Below are 19,729 nucleotides of genomic sequence, written 5' to 3'. Positions count from 1 at the left end.
TCTGTTGTAAAGTCTACTACTTTACATTTTATAATTAACAAGTAACTTGTGGGGAGATATTTTAAACAATGTAAATGGCTCAACATTTCTTCACTCACTAGTTTTTAGCATATATTTAAGTTTTTCTAATGCCACCATTCCTTCTACATTTACTATTTAGTATCCAGCTGACAGGAACAGTCTTTTGTTCTCCACTATAAATTTATTCTTGACAGGAACAGTCTTCTGTTCTCCACTATAAATTTATTCTTTTTTAAGTTTATCAGTATTAGCTTGTGGATTCTTATTTCTTTCAATTCATTGGTACCACAGTTTCTCTTAATGCCCAAATTGTCTTACAACTGAGCAGTGGTATGCCCTTGAAACTGGTTTTTTAAATTTCCTGTGTCTCTGTGATTCTTGGAGTCTTTCCCTACACTTTTAGGCTGTATGTAATTCTTTCCTCAGATAACAAGATATGAATGATGATGGAAAAAAGAATGCAACCTCTGAAGCCCAGTTTGTTCTATTGGGTTTTTCTGATTGGCCTCAGCTTGAGTTACTTCTTTTTGTGGTTATCTTGATGTTCTACTTGATGACATTGATAGGCAACCTGTTCATCATTATCTTGTCATACCTGGACTCCCATCTCCACACTCCCATGTACTTCTTCCTCTCAAATCTCTCTTTTCTGGATCTCTGCTACACCACCAGTTCTATCCCTCAACTGCTGGTCAACCTCTGGGGCCCAGAAAAAACCATCTCTTACAATGGTTGTATGATTCAACTTTATTTTGTCCTCGCACTGGGATCTACAGAATGTGTACTACTGATGGTGATGTCCTATGACCGTTATGCAGCTGTGTGTAGACCCCTGCGTTACACTGTCCTCATGCATCCTCGTTTCTGCCATCTGTTAGCTGTGGCTTGTTGGATAAGTGGCTTTACCAACTCAGCCCTTCATTCCTTCTTTACATTTTTGGTACCCCTGTGTGGACATCGCCAAGTGGACCATTTCTTCTGTGAAGTTCCAGCACTGCTTCGACTGTCATGTGTTGATACCCATGCTAATGAGCTGACCCTCATGGTCACGAGCTCCATTTTTGTTCTCATACCTCTTATCCTCATTCTCAGCTCCTATGGGGCCATTGCCTGGGCAGTGCTAAGGATGCAGTCAACAACTGGACTCCAGAAAGTCTTTGGGACGTGTGGAGCCCATCTTATGGTCGTATCCCTTTTTTTCATTCCAGCCATGTACATATATCTCCAGCCACCATCAGGAAATTCTCAAGATCAAGGCAAATTTATTGCCCTCTTTTATACTGTTGTCACACCTAGTCTCAACCCTCTAATCTACACCCTCAGAAACAAAGATGTAAGAGGGGCAGTAAAGAGATTATTGGGGAGAGTATGATCTGGTATACTTGTGACATTAATGATGAAATGGAGCATCTCTTCACCAATGGTTCTTCAACCTATCCACTCATCACTCTTTCATTCACTCAGTTAGCACTTTTTGAATGTGTACTCTCACAAGGACACAGAGTGTGTGGTTGCAGATATGATTAAACATAGTCTGCCTAAATAGTAATCACTCCTCAGTGGCAATAACAGCCATGTAAAATATGGATCAAATGTCAATATTAATTTTTTGGTGTACAAACCTAATAAAATAAAGTATCATTTTCTCAATTGAAAATGAAGCATAGAATTTATTGTAAAAATTGATAAAACTCAGTTATAATTCTATGGGAAAATGCTATCCTTAATTTAAAAAGCTAGAATATGTCATTTAATTTCTTGCTTTTTAGGCAGAATTTGTCATAAAATTTGTCTTCTATCTTTGGTCTAATGAAAAACATTTTGAAACACTTTAAATATTTTTTCCAACATTGTTATCCTTTTTTGAATGCTAGTTAATACTGAGAGAACGTTTAGTCTGTAGTCTTTAATATAACATTATAATTAGTCAGAAAAAACCTTTTTTGAGTTGTAGCAAGAAGTGCCCTCAGTAATGCAGCAGAAGTAAGCATTTCATATTTACCTTTTTCTTCAAGTCAGTGAGAAGTGTAAAGGAAGTAGAAATAAGTTGTAAAGCTGTGCTATCTAACTATAAAGTCATGGTCATCATAGACTAGGTATTGTTAGGTAAAGTAAGGGCATAGCACACCTGCATAACCTAAGAAGCAACAAAGAATATCTGAGGTGACCAAATACTAGGCTCTGAAAAGTGTGTTGATGAATCTGATGGGTATTTGAAAGAATTACTTGAAAACATATTTGAAAATGTTATGATAAAAGCTGTATGATATGTTAATTTTTTACTTTTAAGTTTGATATGATTTGAATATTTGTGGAAACATGTATATTATCAAGGGTGAAACAGATCACCAGCCCAGGTTGGATGCATTAGACAAGTGCTCGGGGCTGGTGCACTGGGAAGACCCAGAGGGATGGGGTGGAGATGGAGGTGGGAGGGGGGATCGGGATGGGGAATACATGTAAATCCATGGCTCATTCATGTCAATGTATGACAAAAACCACTACAATATTGTAAAGTAATTAGCCTCCAACTAATAAAAATAAGTGGAAAAAAAATTTAAAAGTTCACTATAAAAATCAACATATATTTTTCAAGTAAAGAGATGCAATTTTATTTAGATAATAGTTTTGTTCTCTATATTATTGATGCCACCTCCATATAAAATAAGTGTCCTAGGTGTATAACACTTTAAAATGCCCCCATATTGAACCCAAATGGAATAAGGAATAAAGTAAAATCTTGGCAACACCTGAGTTTTGTATGATAACTTAAATGTCACTTTTATTTTAACACGGGTTCAATCCCTGAGTTGAGAAGAACCCTCGGAGAAGAAATGGCAACCCACAGCAGTATTCTTGCTTGAAAAATCCCATGGTCAGAAGAGCCTGGTGGGCTATAGGCCAAATGATTGCAAAGAGTCAGACATGACTGAGCGACTAAGCAAAAGCACAAGACAAAGTTTAGATATGATTCATTCAAATGCTTTTTCCTAAATTATTAAAATGAAAAGCACATCTGAAACCTTCTCCTCAGTTTCCTGTGTGGCTTGCAGCTACATTGATTCTGATGTCTTTGTCTTCCCCTTTGTGTGTCTGTGATTCATTATCTCCAACAAGGCATAAACAATGATACGGGGTATATACATTTGTCCTTAAGCTCCTTTCCAAGAAATGAAAAAATCAATAATCATATCTATAAAAGAAGTTTTAGTAAATAACTGGGGCCACACAGAGTGAACCATTACAGAGCAAAAAATCTTTAAAACACTTGAGAGACATAGTTTAGTTCTTTGAACCATCTCGTGGAAATCTTACTGTTTGGGATACCTCATGTAATACCCAGGTCTCTGACTATGTAACTTAAAAAGAATTGAAATTTCTCATTTCTTCTTTTCCTTTTCTGTGTGAAAAGCATACATTTCCCCTTTTGTATGTGTAGAATATTTTTCTTGGGATGCATAATTTTAGCATTTAAGCTTTTGAATCCTGGCCACACTACTATTTGTAATCTAAAATAAAGATCAGTTTCAAAAAATTTTCTCAAAGATTACCACAGATACTATTGATTTTATTGCTTTGTAATTTTCAAACTACTTACATGAACCTTATGCAATTTTATAGCAGGCAAGATATAGGAATGTTCTTTCTCACTTTGTACATGAGAAAACAGAAGGGAAGAAGATATGTGACTTACTTAAGCTTAAACAACTTGTATGTGACAAATCAAGTAATGAAAATAGATTTTTATTTGAGTTCCCTTATTATGGTCAGGAACAACTAGAATGTCTGAGACCCCTGTCATTGTTAACCCCCACCCTCAAACCAATATTTGATAAATTGACATTTACACAGCACATGTGCATTTGGGTCACAGGCAATTTTATTGAAGAACTACCAATGAAATCAGCCTTTTCTCAGCTAAGAATGGAAGTGAAATGCACTGAAGGACCTACTTCTTCTTTATCTCAGTAAATTTTTCCTCCCCATTGGGACCATATCTCCCAATCTTTGTCCACTTGTTCCTGTGCAGCATATTCCCCAAATGCATGTTCAATTATTTCTCTTAATATATCTCAGCAGGGTAGGATTATTGGCACAAATATGCCATCAGATAGTTACAGAAACTAGCTCTGGCTTCCAGTCCAGATTTTCTCATTCTTTACTCTTTTTTTGGCCTCAGTGTCACATACTACGTCTCTTTTTACGAACGTGATGCTGAAAGGTCACTGATTATCATATGCTATGACAACATCAAGTGATTTTAAGCATAATAAAGTTTCAAGTACAAATTCACCATATTCCAATTATAATTCATCAACAATAGAACTTTATGGTCCAACTCTCCATCTGTAAAGAAGGCTGAATGCTGAAGAATTGATTCTTTCAAATTGTGGTGCTGCAGAAGACTCTTGGGAGTCCCTGGGACAGCAAGAAGGTCAAATTACCCAATCTTAAAGGAAATCAACCCTGAATATTTATTGGAAGGACTGATGGTGAAGCTGAAACTCCAATACATTGGTCACCTGATGCAAAGAGTCAGCTCATTGGAAAGGACCCTGATGCTGGGAAAGATTGAGGGCAGGAGGAGAAGGGTGTGACAGAGGATGAGATGGTTGGATGAATCTTTGACTCAATGGACATGAGTTTGAGCAAATTCTGCGAGATGGTGAAGGACAGGGAAGCCTGGCTTGCTGCAGTCCATGGGGTCACAAAGAGTTGAACACACCTGAGTGACTGAACAAGACAATATAACTTACAGAAAAGAAAAATAATATGAATTTGCCATAAGCTTTCACTAGATTTTACAATATTTGCCATTGGTGCTTTGTCATTCTGTCTATAATAATATATTAATATGCAGTTAAATATTTTTCTGAAATATTATAAAGTATAATGTATGCACATCTCTAACTGTACCTGAGAGTCTTTCCTAAAGATATAATCTAGTATAACAAATTAGATTTAGGTGTTATGTCCTTAGTATCCCTTAATTCAGAACCATTTTTTCAGTTTTTCTTTGCCTTTAATTAACTAAATATTTCTAAAGAATATAGGTCATTTATTTTATACAATATCTTTCAATGTATAGTTGCCTCATATTTATGCAGAATTAGAATTTTCCATTTTTACAGTAAGATCCCACAGGGCCCATGATGTTTTATTTATATTTTAATTTTTCCTCCTGCTTTATTGAGATATCATTGACATACAACATGTATAAGTTCAAGGTACATATTGTGATGATTTATATATGTGTATATTGCAGATATTTACCAGAAAATAGTCAGTTTAACTTATCTATTCTCTCACCATATATTTTTTGTAGTGAGGCCATTTAAGATCTACTCTTTTGGAAAATTTCAAATATATAATGTGATATTGTTAATTACAGTTACCATGTGTAAATTAAATACCCAGAAAGTATTATTTTAATGTTGATAGGTTGTATTCATTGATCAACATTTTTTGTTTCTCCCAATCCCAGCCTCTAGCAAGCATTGTTTTACTATTTCTCTGAGTTTACCTTTTTAAAAAATTTTACATAAAAGTGAGAGCATACAGTTCCTTCTGACTTATTTTACTTAGCATAATGCTCTCAAGATCCATCTATATTTTTGCAAAAGGCAAGATTTCCTTCTTTCTCAAGGTTGAAGGATATTTCACAGTATGTAAAATATTGTTTATCCTTTCATCTTTTGATGGATTCTTAGGTAGTTTCCATGACTTGAGTTTTGTGAGTAGAGCTGCTCTCTCTGTTTTTCTGTGCTAATCTTGCTAAAGTTTTGTCAGTTTTATCTTTTCAAAAAAACCAACTCTGAGTTTTGTTGGTCTCTTCTATTGCTTTTCTGGTGTCACTATCATTTATTTTTGCTCTGATCTTTGTTATTTTCTTTCATCTTTCTTTTTTAAAAAAGTTTATTTATTTTAATTGGAGGCTAATTACTTTACAATATTGTAGTGGTTTTGCCATACACTGACATGAATCAGCCATGGGTGTACATGTGTTCCCCATCCTGAACCCCCTTCCCACCTCCCTCCCCATCCCATCCCTCTGGTTCATCCCAGTGCACCAGCCCTGAGCACTCTGCCTCATGCATCTTTCATCTTTCTATTTGGGGCTTAGTATGTTTCTTTTTCTAGTTACTTGAGGTAAAGGTAGGTTGCTTGTTTGTAAATTTTACTTTCTTTTTATCCTTGTAAATTTACCTGTTAGTATTAGGATGCAAACTGCATCCTACAAGTTTTGATATTTTGTATTTCCATTTTCATTTGTCTTAAGATTTTTTGATTTCCCATTTGATTTTTTTTTTGATCAGTGGTTGTTCAGAAGTGTTTTGTTTAGTTTCCACTTGCTTGTAAAATTTCCAATTGTTATCCTGTTATTGATATCTACTTTCATGTCTTTCCAATCAAAAAAGGTACTTGGTATGAATTCAGTCTTCTTTCATTTGCTGAGGCTTGTTTCATGACTTAACATATGTTGTATGCTGGCGAATAGTCTGTGTCCACTTGAAAAGAATGTGTTCACTGCTGCTGTTGGATGGAATGTTCTATATCTTTGGTAGGTTCATTTAGTCTAAGGTAAAATTTAAGTCCTATGTCCTTAACAGATTTTCTTTTTGGATGATAGATCCATTCTCGAAAGTGGGGTATTAAAGTTTCCTACCCTTAGCATATCATTGTCTATTTCATCTTTTTTGATTCCCTTATGTTTGCTTAGTATATTTAAGTGTTCTGATGTTGGTTGGAAATCTACCTCTGTTAAGTAAGCTTTCTGCTGCTTTCTCCCTCCCACCTCCTTCCTACCTCTTCCTGGGACTCCAATAATGCATCATTTCTCTTAATGGTATTCCATAATTCACATATGCTTTCTCTCTCTTTTTAAAGATGTACTATTATTATTATTTTTGAAAGTGCTGGATTTTCCTTGCTGTGTGTGGGCTTTCTCTAGTTGTGGTGAGTGAGGGCGACTTTTCCTTGTGGTGCATGGGCGTCTGATTGTAGTGCCTTCTCTTGTTGTCCGGAGCACAGGCTCCAGGCGTGGGGGCTTCAGATTTGCTGCGCGGGGCCTTAGTAGTCCTGGTGCACCGGCTTAGTTTATTCATGGCATGTGGGAGCTTCCTGGACCAGGGTTCCAACCCGTGACTCCTGCATTGGCAGGCAGACTCTCAACCTCTAGACCATGAGGGAAGTCCCTGCTTTTTCTCTCTTCTTAATTATTTTTCTTTTTGCCCTGGTATAATTTCAAATAACATGTCTTATAATTCACTAATTCTCCCATCTATTTGGTTCAGCCTGTTTTTGAAGTTGCTTACTGAATTCTTCAAGGTAGTCATTGTTACAGGATTTCTTTTTTGTATTTTAATTTCTTTGTTGAACTTAAATTTGTTCTTATAATATTTTCCTAATTTTATTTAGCTGTGTCCCTCTGTTTTCTTGTACCTCACCAAAATTTTTTTAATTAGTTTATTTTTTATTGAAGGATAATTACCTTACAGAATTTTGCTGTTTTCTGTCAAACGTCAACATGAATCAGCCATAGGTATACATATAGCCCCTCCTTTTTGAAACTCCCTCCCATCTCCCTCCACATCCCACCACTCTAGGTTGTTACAGAGCCCCTGTTTGAGTTTCCTGAGCCATGCTTTTTAAAAAGGTATTATTTGAATTCTTTGTTAGACAGTTCATAGATCCACATTTCTTTAGATTAAGCATTGGGTTTTATTACTATCCTTTGGTGGTTTCATGCTTCCTTGATTATTCATGATATTTGTGGTCTTGGCTTGGTATCTGTTCATTTAAGAATGTAGGTACCTCTTCTAGTCCTTATAGACTGGCTTTGTCAGGCAAGGCCCTTCACTAGTCTACTTGTGCAGAGCATCTATATGGGCATTCTTGTGGCATCCATGATAAACTGCTATTGGAGTATTTTGGTGACCTGGTGCTGGGGTGCATCAAAAGCCTGGAAGAGCAGTCAATCTGGCACTGGGGCCCTCCAGCATCAGGATTGAACAAGTGCCCTCTAGACACTGGTTTGTGGTCATTGATTGGATGGCTAAGAGCAGTTAAGATATCCTGGACTGTGGGAGTTTGCTAGTGAAGGAATATGCCAGAAGTCTGGGTTGTCCTGGCTCATCGGGAGCCTGATACTTAGGAGATGCCATGGCCATGGGAGCTGGTCAGGAACTTGATGCCATGGGCATTGGTTGGTGCTCTGTTTGGCTGGGAGCCTGGGTTCACAGGAGCCATTTCTGATCTTGGAGCCAAAGAGCTTCCTCCAGCCAAGGGAGGCTTCTGGGACCACTGAGCTATTTCTGACTACTTGAGGTGGCTGGCACTCAGGTGGGTGGGAAATCTAGATTTACAGCACCCTCTGAGAGCCTGCAGCTATCACTCATTAGCCTTATTATCAAGTATCCTTTATTAATTCTTCCAAGGAACAGTTATTGCTATTTTGCTTCACGGAATGGTGATTTTTAAAGTTCCATTATTCTTGTTCAGAAAAGGGAAGATTAGTCTACTGTTGGAGGGATTGTAAATTGGTACAGCCACTATGGAAAACAGGATGTGGAGGTTCCTCAAAAAATGAAAAACAAAAATGTCATATGATTCAGTAATTTATCTTCTGGGTATTTACCTAAGGAAAACAAAAACACTAATTTGAAAAGATATATGTACACCAACGTTCATTGTGGTGTTACTAATAGCCAAGATATGGAAGCAATATAAGTGTCTATCAATAGAGGAGTAAAGATGTGCCACATATATACAGTGGAATACTACTCAGCAATAAAAAGTAATGAAATGTTGCCATTTACTTCAACATGAATAGGTCTAGAGCATATTATGTTACGTGAAATGAATTAGAAAGTGAAAGACAAGTACCATATGATCTCACATGTGGAATATGAAAAACTTTAATTCTTGCTTTTATTTGGGAATTTAATGAGTTTTCTCCCTCTGTTCAGATTCATATTCCTTTAAAAATATGAATTTACAAAGTTGAATAAATTAATGTATGCATTTTGATAAATTTGAACATATGGCTATGTATATGATACTGTCATCACAAACAACATAATATGTCACCTCCAAAAGACTTCCTGTGCTTCTTGCCTTTTTTGTTTGTTTGATTTTTGAGAAAAGCCCTGGTCATGAGTTTGTGTACTTTAAAATTTAAGAGGGCAGAAGCCTATCCTTGAGGGTGTATTTTGTCACTATTGTTTTCTGTGTGGAAGACACAATTCTACAATGAGTTGTCTTTATAGGCCTAAAAGATAAAGAAGTAATCTGAACAGCTCTAAACAGTCTCTTTAGCTAAGTTTGTAACAAATCTTGTTGGGTCTTTCCCCCCAAACTAAGGTTGTCTTAACTAATAAAAATGATCAGAGATATTATGTAACATCACAGAAGGTTTATTTTCCTTGCTTTGTGTGTGTATATCTCTGTGTGTGTCAAATTTAAAATTATTTTATGGCAAATCATCCCCCAATCAAATATTAAAGTTGTTCTAGTAATTTTTCCAAATATACCAAATTTTTCTAAATATACCAAAGTCAATTTTTCTCAAGAACTGGACAAAGCACGAATGGTCATTTCTATTTAAAAAAATGGATCTGGGTTACAGCTGATTCTTGTCCAGGAAGTTCAGTTCAGTTCAGTTGCTCAGTCGTGTCTGACTCTTTTTGACCCCATGGACTATAGCGTGCCAGGCTTCCCTGTCCACCACCAGCTCCCAAGCATGCTCAAACTCATGTCCATTGAGTCAGTGATGCCATCCAACCATCTCATCCTCTGTCGTCCCCTTCTCCTCCTGCCTTCAATCATCCTCAGCATCAGTGTCTTTTCTGAGGAGTCAGTTCTTCGTGTCACATGACCAAAGTATTGGAGCTTCAGCTTCAACATCAGTCCTTCCAATGAATACTCAGGACTGATTTCCTTTAGAATTGACTGGTTTGATCTTGCAGTTCAAGGTACTCTCAAGAGTCTTCTCCAACACCACAGTAAAAAAGCACCAGTTCTTCAGTGCTCAGCCTTCTTTATGGTCCAACTCTCACATCTATACCTGGCTACTGGAAAAACCATAGCTTTGACTAGACAGACCTTTGTTGGCAAAGTAATGTATCTGCTTTTTAATATGCTGTCTAGATTTGTCATAGCTTTTCTTCCAAGGAGCAAGCTTCTTTTAATTTCATGGCTGCAGTCATCATCTGCAGTGATTTTGGAGCCCCCCAAGGATAGTCTCTCCCTGTTTTCTTTGTTTCCCCATCTATTTTCCATGAAGTGGTGGGACCAAATGCCATAATTTTAGTTTTTTGAATGTTGAAATGTTGAGTTCTAGGCCAGATTTTTCACTCTCCTCTTTCACTTTCATCAAAAGGCTCCTTAATTTCTCTTCACTTTCTGCCATAAGGCTGTTGTCATCTGCATATCGGAGGTTAATTGATATCTCTCCTGGCATTCATTTTTTTTTTTCATTTTATTTTTTATTATTATTATTATTTTTTTCCAGTGGGTTTTGTCATACATTGATATGAATCAGCCATGGATTTACATGTATTCCCAATCCCGATCCCCCCTCCCACCTCCCTCTCCACCCGATTCCTCTGGGTCTTCCCAGTGCACCAGGCCGGAGCACGTGTCTCATGCATCCCACCTGGGCTGGTGATCTGTTTCACCATAGATAGTATACATGCTGTTCTTTTGAAATATCCCACCCTCACATTCTCCCACAAAGTTCAAAAGTCTGTTCTGTATTTCTGTGTCTCTTTTTCTGTTCTGCATATAGGGTTATGGTTATCACCTTTCTAAATTCCATATACATGTGTCAGTATGCTGTAATGTTCTTTATCTTTCTGGCTTACTTCACTCTGTATAATGGGCTCCAGCTTCATCCATCTCATTAGGACTGGTTCAAATGAATTCTTTTTAATGGCTGAGTAATATTCCATGGTGTATATATACCACAGCTTCCTTATCCATTCATCTGCTGATGGGCATCTAGGTTGCTTCCATGTCCTGGCTATTATAAACAGTGCTGCGAGGAACATTGGGGTGCACATGTCTCTTTCAGATCTGGTTTCCTCAGTGTGTATGCCCAGAAGTGGGATTGCTGGGTCATATGGCAGTTCTATTTCCAGTTTTTTAAGGAATCTCCACACTGTTTTCCATAGCGGCTGTACTAGTTTGCATTCCCACCAACAGTGTAAGAGGGTTCTCTTTTCTCCACACCCTCTCCAGCATTTATTGCTTGTAGACTTTTGGATAGCAGCCATCCTGACTGGCGTGTAATGGTACCTCATTGTGGTTTTGATTTGCATTTCTCTAATAATGAGTGATGTTGAGCATCTTTTCATGTGTTTGTTAGCCATCTGTATGTCTTCTTTGGAGAATGTCTGTTTAGTTCTTTGGCCCATTTTTTGATTGGGTCATTTATTTTTCTGGAATTGAGCTTCAGGAGTTGCTTGTATATTTTTGAGATTAATCCTTTGTCTGTTTCTTCATTTGCTATTATTTTCTCCCAATCTGAGGGCTGTCTTTTCACCTTACTTATAGTTTCCTTTGTAGTGCAAAAGCTTTTAAGTTTCATTAGGTCCCATTTGTTTAGTTTTGCTTTTATTTCCAATATTCTGGGAGGTGGGTCATAGAGGATCTTGCTTTGATTTATGTCGGAGAGTGTTTTGCCTATGTTCTCCTCTAGGATTTTTATAGTTTCTGGTCTTACATTTAGATCTTTAATCCATTTTGAGTTTATTTTTGTGTATGGTGTTAGAAAGTGTTCTAGTTTCATTCTTTTACAAGTGGTTGACCAGTTTTCCCAGCACCACTTGTTAAAGAGGTTGTCTTTTTTCCATTGTATATCCTTGCCTCCTTTGTCAAAGATAAGGTGTCCATAGGTTCGTGGATTTATCTCTGGGCTTTCTATTCTGTTCCACTGATCTATATTTCTGTCTTTGTGCCAGTACCGTACTGTCTTGATGACTGTGGCTTTGTAGTAGAGTCTGAAGTCAGGCAGGTTGATTCCTCCAGTTCCATTCTTCTTTCTCAAGATTACTTTGGCTATTCGAGGTTTTTTGTATTTCCATACAAATTGTGAAATTCTTTGGTCTAGTTCTGTGAAAAATACCGTTGGTAGCTTCATAGGGATTGCATTGAATCTATAGACTGCTTTGGGTAGAATAGCCATTTTGACAATATTAATTCTTCCAATGCATGAACACGGTATGTTTCTCCATCTGTTTGTGTCCTCTTTGATTTCTTTCATCAGTGTTTTATAGTTTTCTATGTATAGGTCCTTTGTTTCTTTAGGTAGATATACTCCTAAGTATTTTATTCTTTTTGTTGCAATGGTGAATGGTATTGTTTCCTTAATTTCTCTTTCTGCTTTCTCATTGTTAGTATATAGGAATGCAAGGGATTTCTGTGTGTTAATTTTATATCCTGCAACTTTACTATATTCATTGATTAGCTCTAGTAATTTTCTGGTAGAGTCTTTAGGGTTTTCTATGTAGAGGATCATGTCATCTGCAAACAGTGAGAGTTTTACTTCTTCTTTTCCTATCTGGATTCCTTTTACTTCTTTTTCTGCTCTGATTGCTGTGGCCAGAACTTCCAACATTATGTTGAATAGTAGTGGTGAGAGTGGGCACCCTTGTCTTGTTCCTGATTTCAGGGGAAATGCCTTCAATTTTTCACCATTGAGGGTGATGCTTGCTGTGGGTTTGTCATATATAGCGTTTATTATGTTGAGGTATGTTCCTTCTATTCCTGCTTTTTGGAGAGTTTTAATCATAAATGAGTGTTGAATTTTGTCAAAGGCTTTCTCTGCATCTATTGAGATAATCATATGGTTTTTATCTTTCAATTTGTTAATGTGGTGTATTACATTGATTGATTTGCAGATATTAAAGAATCCTTGCATTCCTGGGATAAAGCCCACTTGGTCATGGTGTATGATTTTTTTAATATGTTGTTGGATTCTGTTTGCTAGAATTTTGTTAAGGATTTTTGCATCTATGTTCATCAGTGATATTGGCCTGTAGTTTTCTTTTTTGGTGGCATCTTTGTCTGGTTTTGGAATTAGGGTGATGGTGGCCTCATAGAATGAGTTTGGAAGCTTACCTTCTTCTGCAATTTTCTGGAAGAGTTTGAGTAAGATAGGTGTTAGCTCTTCTCTAAATTTTTGGTAGAATTCAGCTGTGAAGCCATCTGGTCCTGGGCTTTTGTTTGCTGGCAGATTTTTGATGACAGTTTCGATTTCCTTGCTTGTGATGGCTCTGTTAAGATCTTCTATTTCTTCCTGGTTCAGTTTTGGAAAGTTATACTTTTCTAAGAATTTGTCCATTTCATCCAAGTTGTCCATTTTATTGGCATAGAGCTGCTGGTAGTAGTCTCTTATGATCCTTTGTATTTCAGTGTTGTCTGTTGTGATCTCTCCATTTTCATTTCTAATTTCGTTAATTTGGTTCTTCTCTCTTTGTTTCTTAATGAGTCTTGCTAATGGTTTGTCAATTTTGTTTATTTTTTCAAAAAACCAGCTTTTAGCTTTGTTGATTTTTGCTATGGTCTCTTTAGTTTCTTTTGCATTTATTTCTGCCCTGATTTTTAAGATTTCTTTCCTTCTGCTAACTCTGGGGTTCTTCATTTCTTCCTTCTCTAATTGCTTTAGGTGTAGAGTTAGGTTATTTAATTGGTTTTTTTCCTGTTTCTTGATGTAAGCCTGTAATGCTATGAACCTTCCCCTTAGCACTGCTTTTACAGTGTCCCATAGGTTTTGGGTTGTTGTGTTTTCATTTTCATTCATTTCTATACATATTTTGATTTCTTTTTTGATTTCTTCTATGATTTGTTGGTTATTCAGAAGCGTGTTATTTAGCCTCCATATGTTTGAAGTTTTAACAATTTTTTCCCTGTAATTGAGATCTAATCTTACTGCACTGTGGTCAGAAAAGATGACTGGAATGATTTCAATTTTTTTGAATTTTCCAAGACCAGATTTATGGCCCAGGATGTGATCTATTCTGGAGAAGGTTCCGTGTGCACTTGAGAAAAAGGTGAATTTGATTGTTTTGGGGTGAAATGTCCTATAGATATCAATTAGGTCTAGCTGGTCCATTGTGTCATTTAAGGTTTGTGTTTCCTTGTTAATTTTCTGTTTAGTTGATCTATCCATAGGTGTGAGTGGGGTATTAAAGTCTCCCACTATTATTGTGTTACTATTAATTTCCTCTTTCATACTCGTTAGCGTTTGCCGTACATATGGTGGTGCTCCTATGTTGGGTGCATATATATTTATAATTGTTATATCTTCTTCTTTGATTGATCCTTTGATCATTATGTAGTGTCCTTCTTTGTCTCTTTTCACTTCCTTTATTTGAAAGTCTATTTTATCTGATATGAGTATTGCGACTCCTGCTTTCTTTTGGTCTCCGTTTGCATGAAATATTTTTTTCCAGCCCTTCACTTTTAGTCTGTATGTGTCTCTTGTTTTGAGGTGGGTCTCTTGTAGACAGCATATATAGGGGTCTTGTTTTTGTATCCATTCAGCCAATCTTTGTCTTTTGGTTGGGGCATTCAACCCATTTACATTTAGGGTAATTATTGATAGGTGTGGTCCCGTTGCCATTTACTTTGTTGTTTTGGGTTCACGTTTGTACAACCTTTCTGCATTTCCTGTCTAGAGAAGATCCTTTAGCATTTGTTGAAGAGCTGGTTTGGTGGTGCTGAATTCTCTCAGCTTTTGCTTATCTGTAAAGCTTTTGAATTCTCCTTCATATCTGAATGAGATCCTTGCTGGATACAGTAATCTAGGTTGTAGGTTATTCTCTTTCATTACTTTCAGTACGTCCTGCCATTCCCTTCTGGCCTGGAGGGTTTCTATTGATAGATCAGCTGTTATCCTTATGGGAATCCCTTTGTGTGTTATTTGTTGTTTTTCCCTTGCTGCTTTTAATATTTGTTCTTTGTGTTTGATCTTTGTTAATTTGATTAATATGTGTCTTGGGGTGTTTCGCCTTGGGTTTATCCTGTTTGGGACTCTCTGGGTTTCTTGGATTTGGGTGGCTATTTCCTTCCCCATTTTAGGGAAGTTTTCAGCTATTATCTCCTCGAGTATTTTCTCATGGCCTTTCTTTTTGTCTTCTTCTTCTGGAACTCCTATGATTCGAATGTTTGGGCGTTTCACAGTGTCCCAGAGGTCCCTGAGGTTGTCCTCATTTCTTTTGATCCTTTTTTCTTTTTTCCTCTCTGCTTCATTTATTTCCACCATTTTATCTTCTACCTCACTTATCCTATCTTCTGCCTCCATTATTCTACTCTTGGTTCCCTCCAAAGTGTCTTTGATCTCATTCATTGCATTATTCATTTGTAATTGACTCTTTTTTATTTCTTCTAGGTCTTTATTAAACAGTTCTTGAATCTTTTCAATCTTTGTTTCCAGGCTATTTATCTGTAACTCCATTTTGTTTTCAAGATTTTGGATCATTTTTATTATCATTATTCTAAATTCTTTTTCAGGTAGATTCCCTATCTCCTCCTCTTTTGTTTGACTTGGTGGGCATTTTTCATGTTCCTTTACCTGTTGGGTATTTCTTTGCCTTTTCATCTTGTTTAGATTGCTGTATCTGGAGTGGGCTTTCTGTATTCTGGAGGACTGTGGTTCCTTTTTGTTGTGGAGGATTAACCCAGTGGGTGGGGTTAGACGATTGGCTTGTCGAGATTTCCTGGTTAGGGAAGCTTGCGTCAGTGTTCTGGTGCGTGGAGCTTGATTTCTTCTCTTTGGAGAGCAATGGAGTGCCCAGTAATGAGTTTTGAGATGGGTCTATGTGTTAGGTGTGACCTTGGGCAGCCTGTATGTTGATGTTCAGGGCTATGTTCCTGCGTTGCTGGAGAATTTGCATGATATGTCTTGCTCTAAAACTTATTGGCTCTTGTGTGGTGGTTGGTTTCAGTGTAGGTATGGAGGCTTTTGGACAGTCACTTATTACTTAAAGTTCCTTGTAGTCAGGAGTTTTCTGGTGTTCTCAGGTTTTGGGCTTAAGTCTCCTGCCTCTGGATTTCAGTTTTATTCTTCCTGTAGTCTCAGGACTTCTCCAACTATACAGCCCTGATAAGAAAACTTCTAGGTTATTGGCTAAAAGATTCTCCCCCGTTAGGGACACCCAGAGAGGTTCACAGAGTCACATGAAGAAGAGGAGAGGGAGGAGGGAGATAGAGATGAACAGGAGGAGAAAAAGGGGGACTCAAGAGGAGAGAGACAGATCTACGCAGCTGTCTGTTCCCAGAGTGTTCTCCATAGCCCAGTCACCTACAAAGATTCACAGAATTGGATTGGGAAGAGAAGGGGAAAGGAGGAAATAGAGGTGTTCTGAGGTAGAAAACGGAGAGTCAAGATTGGGAGAGAATAATCTTCGGTTTAAAAATAGGGCTTCTCTTCTTTTTTTTTTTTTTTGTAAGGTTATAGTGTATTGGAAATGAAAATTAAGGAGTAGTAGAGGAGTACTAGAGGACTTTAAAAGAAATAAGAGAAAAAGAAAAATAGAAAATAGAAGAGAAAAAGGAAAGAAAAAAAAAGAAAAAAAAAAAAAGAAAGAAAAAAAAATTTTTGTTTTTTTTCCCCCTAATTAAAAAATCGTAAAAGTCTATGGAAATGAAAGTTAACGAGTAATGGGGGAGTAATAGGGGATTTTAAAGGAAAATAAAAGAGAAAAAAGAAAAAAGAAAAAAAAGAAATAAATAAAAAAAAAAAGAGAAAAAAGTAAAATTATATCTAGGAGTTTCTCTAGAGCTGTTGCGGTCAGTGTGGGTTCGGCTCAGTTTCAGATAGCTCCTCGTTCCAGCTTACGCTTCTCGATATCTACAGGCTCCTCCGGTGTAGTCAATGTTTCCTAGAGGGATTTTAATCTGTTGCACCAGTCCCTTCGGAAGCGGTTCCCTTTGTTTATTTGGCTTCTGTTTGCCGGTCTCTTCAGAGCCTCATTTCCGCCCTGACACAGGCGGGCGGAGGTGGACTCTTATTCAGGTAGCTAGTTCCGTCGCTCTGCGGGGAGGGGCTTGCGCTGCCGGGAGGGGCTGGCGCTGCCGGGAGGGGCCGGCGCTGCCAGGAGGGGCCAACGCTGCCCTCTCCGTCTGCGCCGCTCAGGCTCCCGGCTGTTCTATATGGAGCGCGCCCCGCGCTGCGCGAGGTTCCAGCCCTCGGGTGTTCCACAAAAGCGCGGAAGGAAAAGCTGCGCCTGCTCTCTGTGCCTTCCCCGTCAGAGCAGTCCAGGCAGCGAGGGGCTTGGGGGGCGCACTCTCCCCAGGTGTGGCGCGCCCCCTCCCTTCCGCGGACCCAGTCTCAGTTTCCGCTGGCGCCAGTCGGGTGCGCGCGCCTTCTGCCCTCCGTGTCCCCAGCCCCAGTCCCCGCCCACGCCGGTCGGGTGCCTGCGCCCTGTGTCTCGCCGCGACCTTCCCCTCCCCCCTGGCTCCTGCCTCCGGCGGAGCTGGGCCGGTCCGCAGCCTGCGAGCTCCTCTCTGGACCCTCTCGGTCTCCTTGTTCTGCGAACGGCAGGCAGTGTGTTCGGGCCGGTTAATTTACTCTCTCTCTTTTGGTCTCCCACAGTTCATGTTGGCAACTCACAGAAGCTCCCTCCGATTGTCCTCAGGGCACTCAGGCCCGGACCCTACCCCAAGCAATGCCGCCTAAGAGCTCCCGGGACGGATCTCCGTCCTTAGCTCTTTTGTCTCACTTTTTATCTTTTATATTTTGTCCTACCTCCTTTCGAAGACAATGGGCTGCTTTTCTGGGCGCCTGATGACCTCAGCTAGCGGATCAGAAGTTGTTCTGCGAAGTTTGCTCTGCGTTCAGTTATTCTTTTGATGAATTTGTAGGAGAGAAAGTGGTCTCCCCGTCCTACTCCTCCGCCATCTTGGCTCCTCCCCTTCTCCTGGCATTCTTGATCCCAGTTAGTGCTTTATGCAGCCTGGCATTTCTCATAATGTACTCTGCACATTATGTGCATTAAGTTAAATAAGCAGGGTGACAATATGCAGCCTTGATGTACTCCTTTCCCAATTTGGAACCAGTCTATTGTTCCATGTCTGGTTCTAACTTGCTTCTTGATCTGCATACAGATTTCTCAGGAGGCAGGTAAGGTGACCACATGGTATTCCCATGTCTTTTAGAATTTTCCACAGTTTGTTGTGATCCACACAGTGAAAGGCTTTGGTGTAGTCAATAAAGCAGAAGTAGATGTTTTTCTGGAACTCTCTTGCTTTTTCTATGATCCAATGAATGTTGGCAATTTGATCTCTGGTTCCTCTGCCTATTCTAAATCTAGCTTGAACATCTGGAAGTTCTTGGTTCACCTACTGTTGAAGCCGGGCTTGGAGAATTTTGAGCATTACTTTGCTAGCATGTGAGATGAGTGCAATTGTGCGGTAGTTTTCCTTGCTTTTTCTAAATCCAGCTTGAACATTTGAAAGTTCTTGGTTCACCTACTGTTGATGCCTGGCTTGGATAATTTTGAGCATTACTTTGCTAGCATATGAGATGAGTGCAATTGTGCAGTAGTTTGAACATTTTTTGACATTGCCTTTCTTTGGGATTGGAATGAAAACTACCTTTTCCAGTTCTGTGGCCACTGCTGAGTTTTCCAAATTTGTTGGCATGTTGAGTGAAGCACTTCCACAGCATCATCTTTTATGATTTGAAATCACTCAGCTGGAATTCCATCACCTCTACTAGCTTTGTTCGTAGGGCGCTTCCTAAGACCCACTTGACTTTGTATTCCAGGATGTCTGGCTCTCGGTGAGTGATCACACCATTGTGGTTATCTGGGCCATTAAAGATCTTTTTGGTATAGTTCTTCTGTGTATTCTTGCTACCTCATCTTAATATCTTCTGCTTCTGTTAAGTCCATACTGTTTCTCTCCTTTATTGTGCCCAGCTTTGCATGAAATCTTCCCTTGGTATCTCAAATTTTCTTGAAGAGATTGCTAGTCTTTCCCATTCTATTGTTTTCCTCTATTTCTTTGTACTGATCACTGAGGAAGGCTTTCTTATCTCTCCTTGCTATTCTTTGAAACTCTGTATTCAGATGGGTCTATCTTTCATTTTCTCCTTTTTCTTTAACTTCTCTTCTTTTCTCAGCTGTTTTTAAGGCCTCCTCAGACAACCATTTTGCATTTCTCTTTCTTGGGGATGATTTTGATCACTCCTCCTATACAATGTCATAAACCTCCATCCATAGTTCTTCAGGCACTCTATCAGATCTAATCCCTTGAATCTGTTTGTTCCTTTTACTGCATTATTGTAATGGATTTAATTTAGGTCATACTTGAATGGTCTAGTGGTTTTCCCTACTTTCTTCAATTTAAGTCTGAATTTTGCAATAAAGAGTTCACGGTCTGAGCCACAGTCAGCTCCTGGTCTTGTTTTTGCTGACTGTATAGAATTTCTCCATCTTTGGCTGCAATGAATATAATCAATCTGACTTCAAGATTGACCATCTTGTGATGTCTATATGTAGAGTAGTCTCTTGTGTTGTTGGAAGAGGGTGTCTGCTATGACCAGTGTATTCTCTTGGCAAAACTCTCTTAGCCTTTGTCCTGCTTCATTTTATACTCCAAGGCCACTACTCTGTTACTGTTACTCTGGGTATCTCTTGACTTCCTATTTTTGCATTTTAGTCCCATATGATGAAAGTACTTTTTTTTTTTTTTTTTTGCT

At 38.5% G+C, this 19,729-nt stretch overlaps 1 protein-coding gene across 1 annotated transcript; it reads left to right on the top strand.

Annotated features, from left to right (window-relative positions):
- Positions 1–457: 457 nt before the first annotated feature.
- LOC133059290 (olfactory receptor 2J3-like) lies at positions 458–1,393 on the top strand. The gene has a single exon (XM_061146279.1). The coding sequence runs from the start codon at positions 458–460 to the stop codon at positions 1,391–1,393; it is 936 nt and encodes a 311-aa protein (XP_061002262.1).
- The last annotated feature ends 18,336 nt before the right edge of the window (positions 1,394–19,729 follow it).

This window comes from Dama dama, chromosome 7, assembly GCF_033118175.1.
Source record: "Dama dama isolate Ldn47 chromosome 7, ASM3311817v1, whole genome shotgun sequence".
NCBI lineage: Eukaryota > Metazoa > Chordata > Mammalia > Artiodactyla > Cervidae > Dama > Dama dama.
The sequence above is the reverse complement of the archived record's forward strand: the minus strand, read 5'-3'. Positions and strand labels throughout refer to the sequence as shown.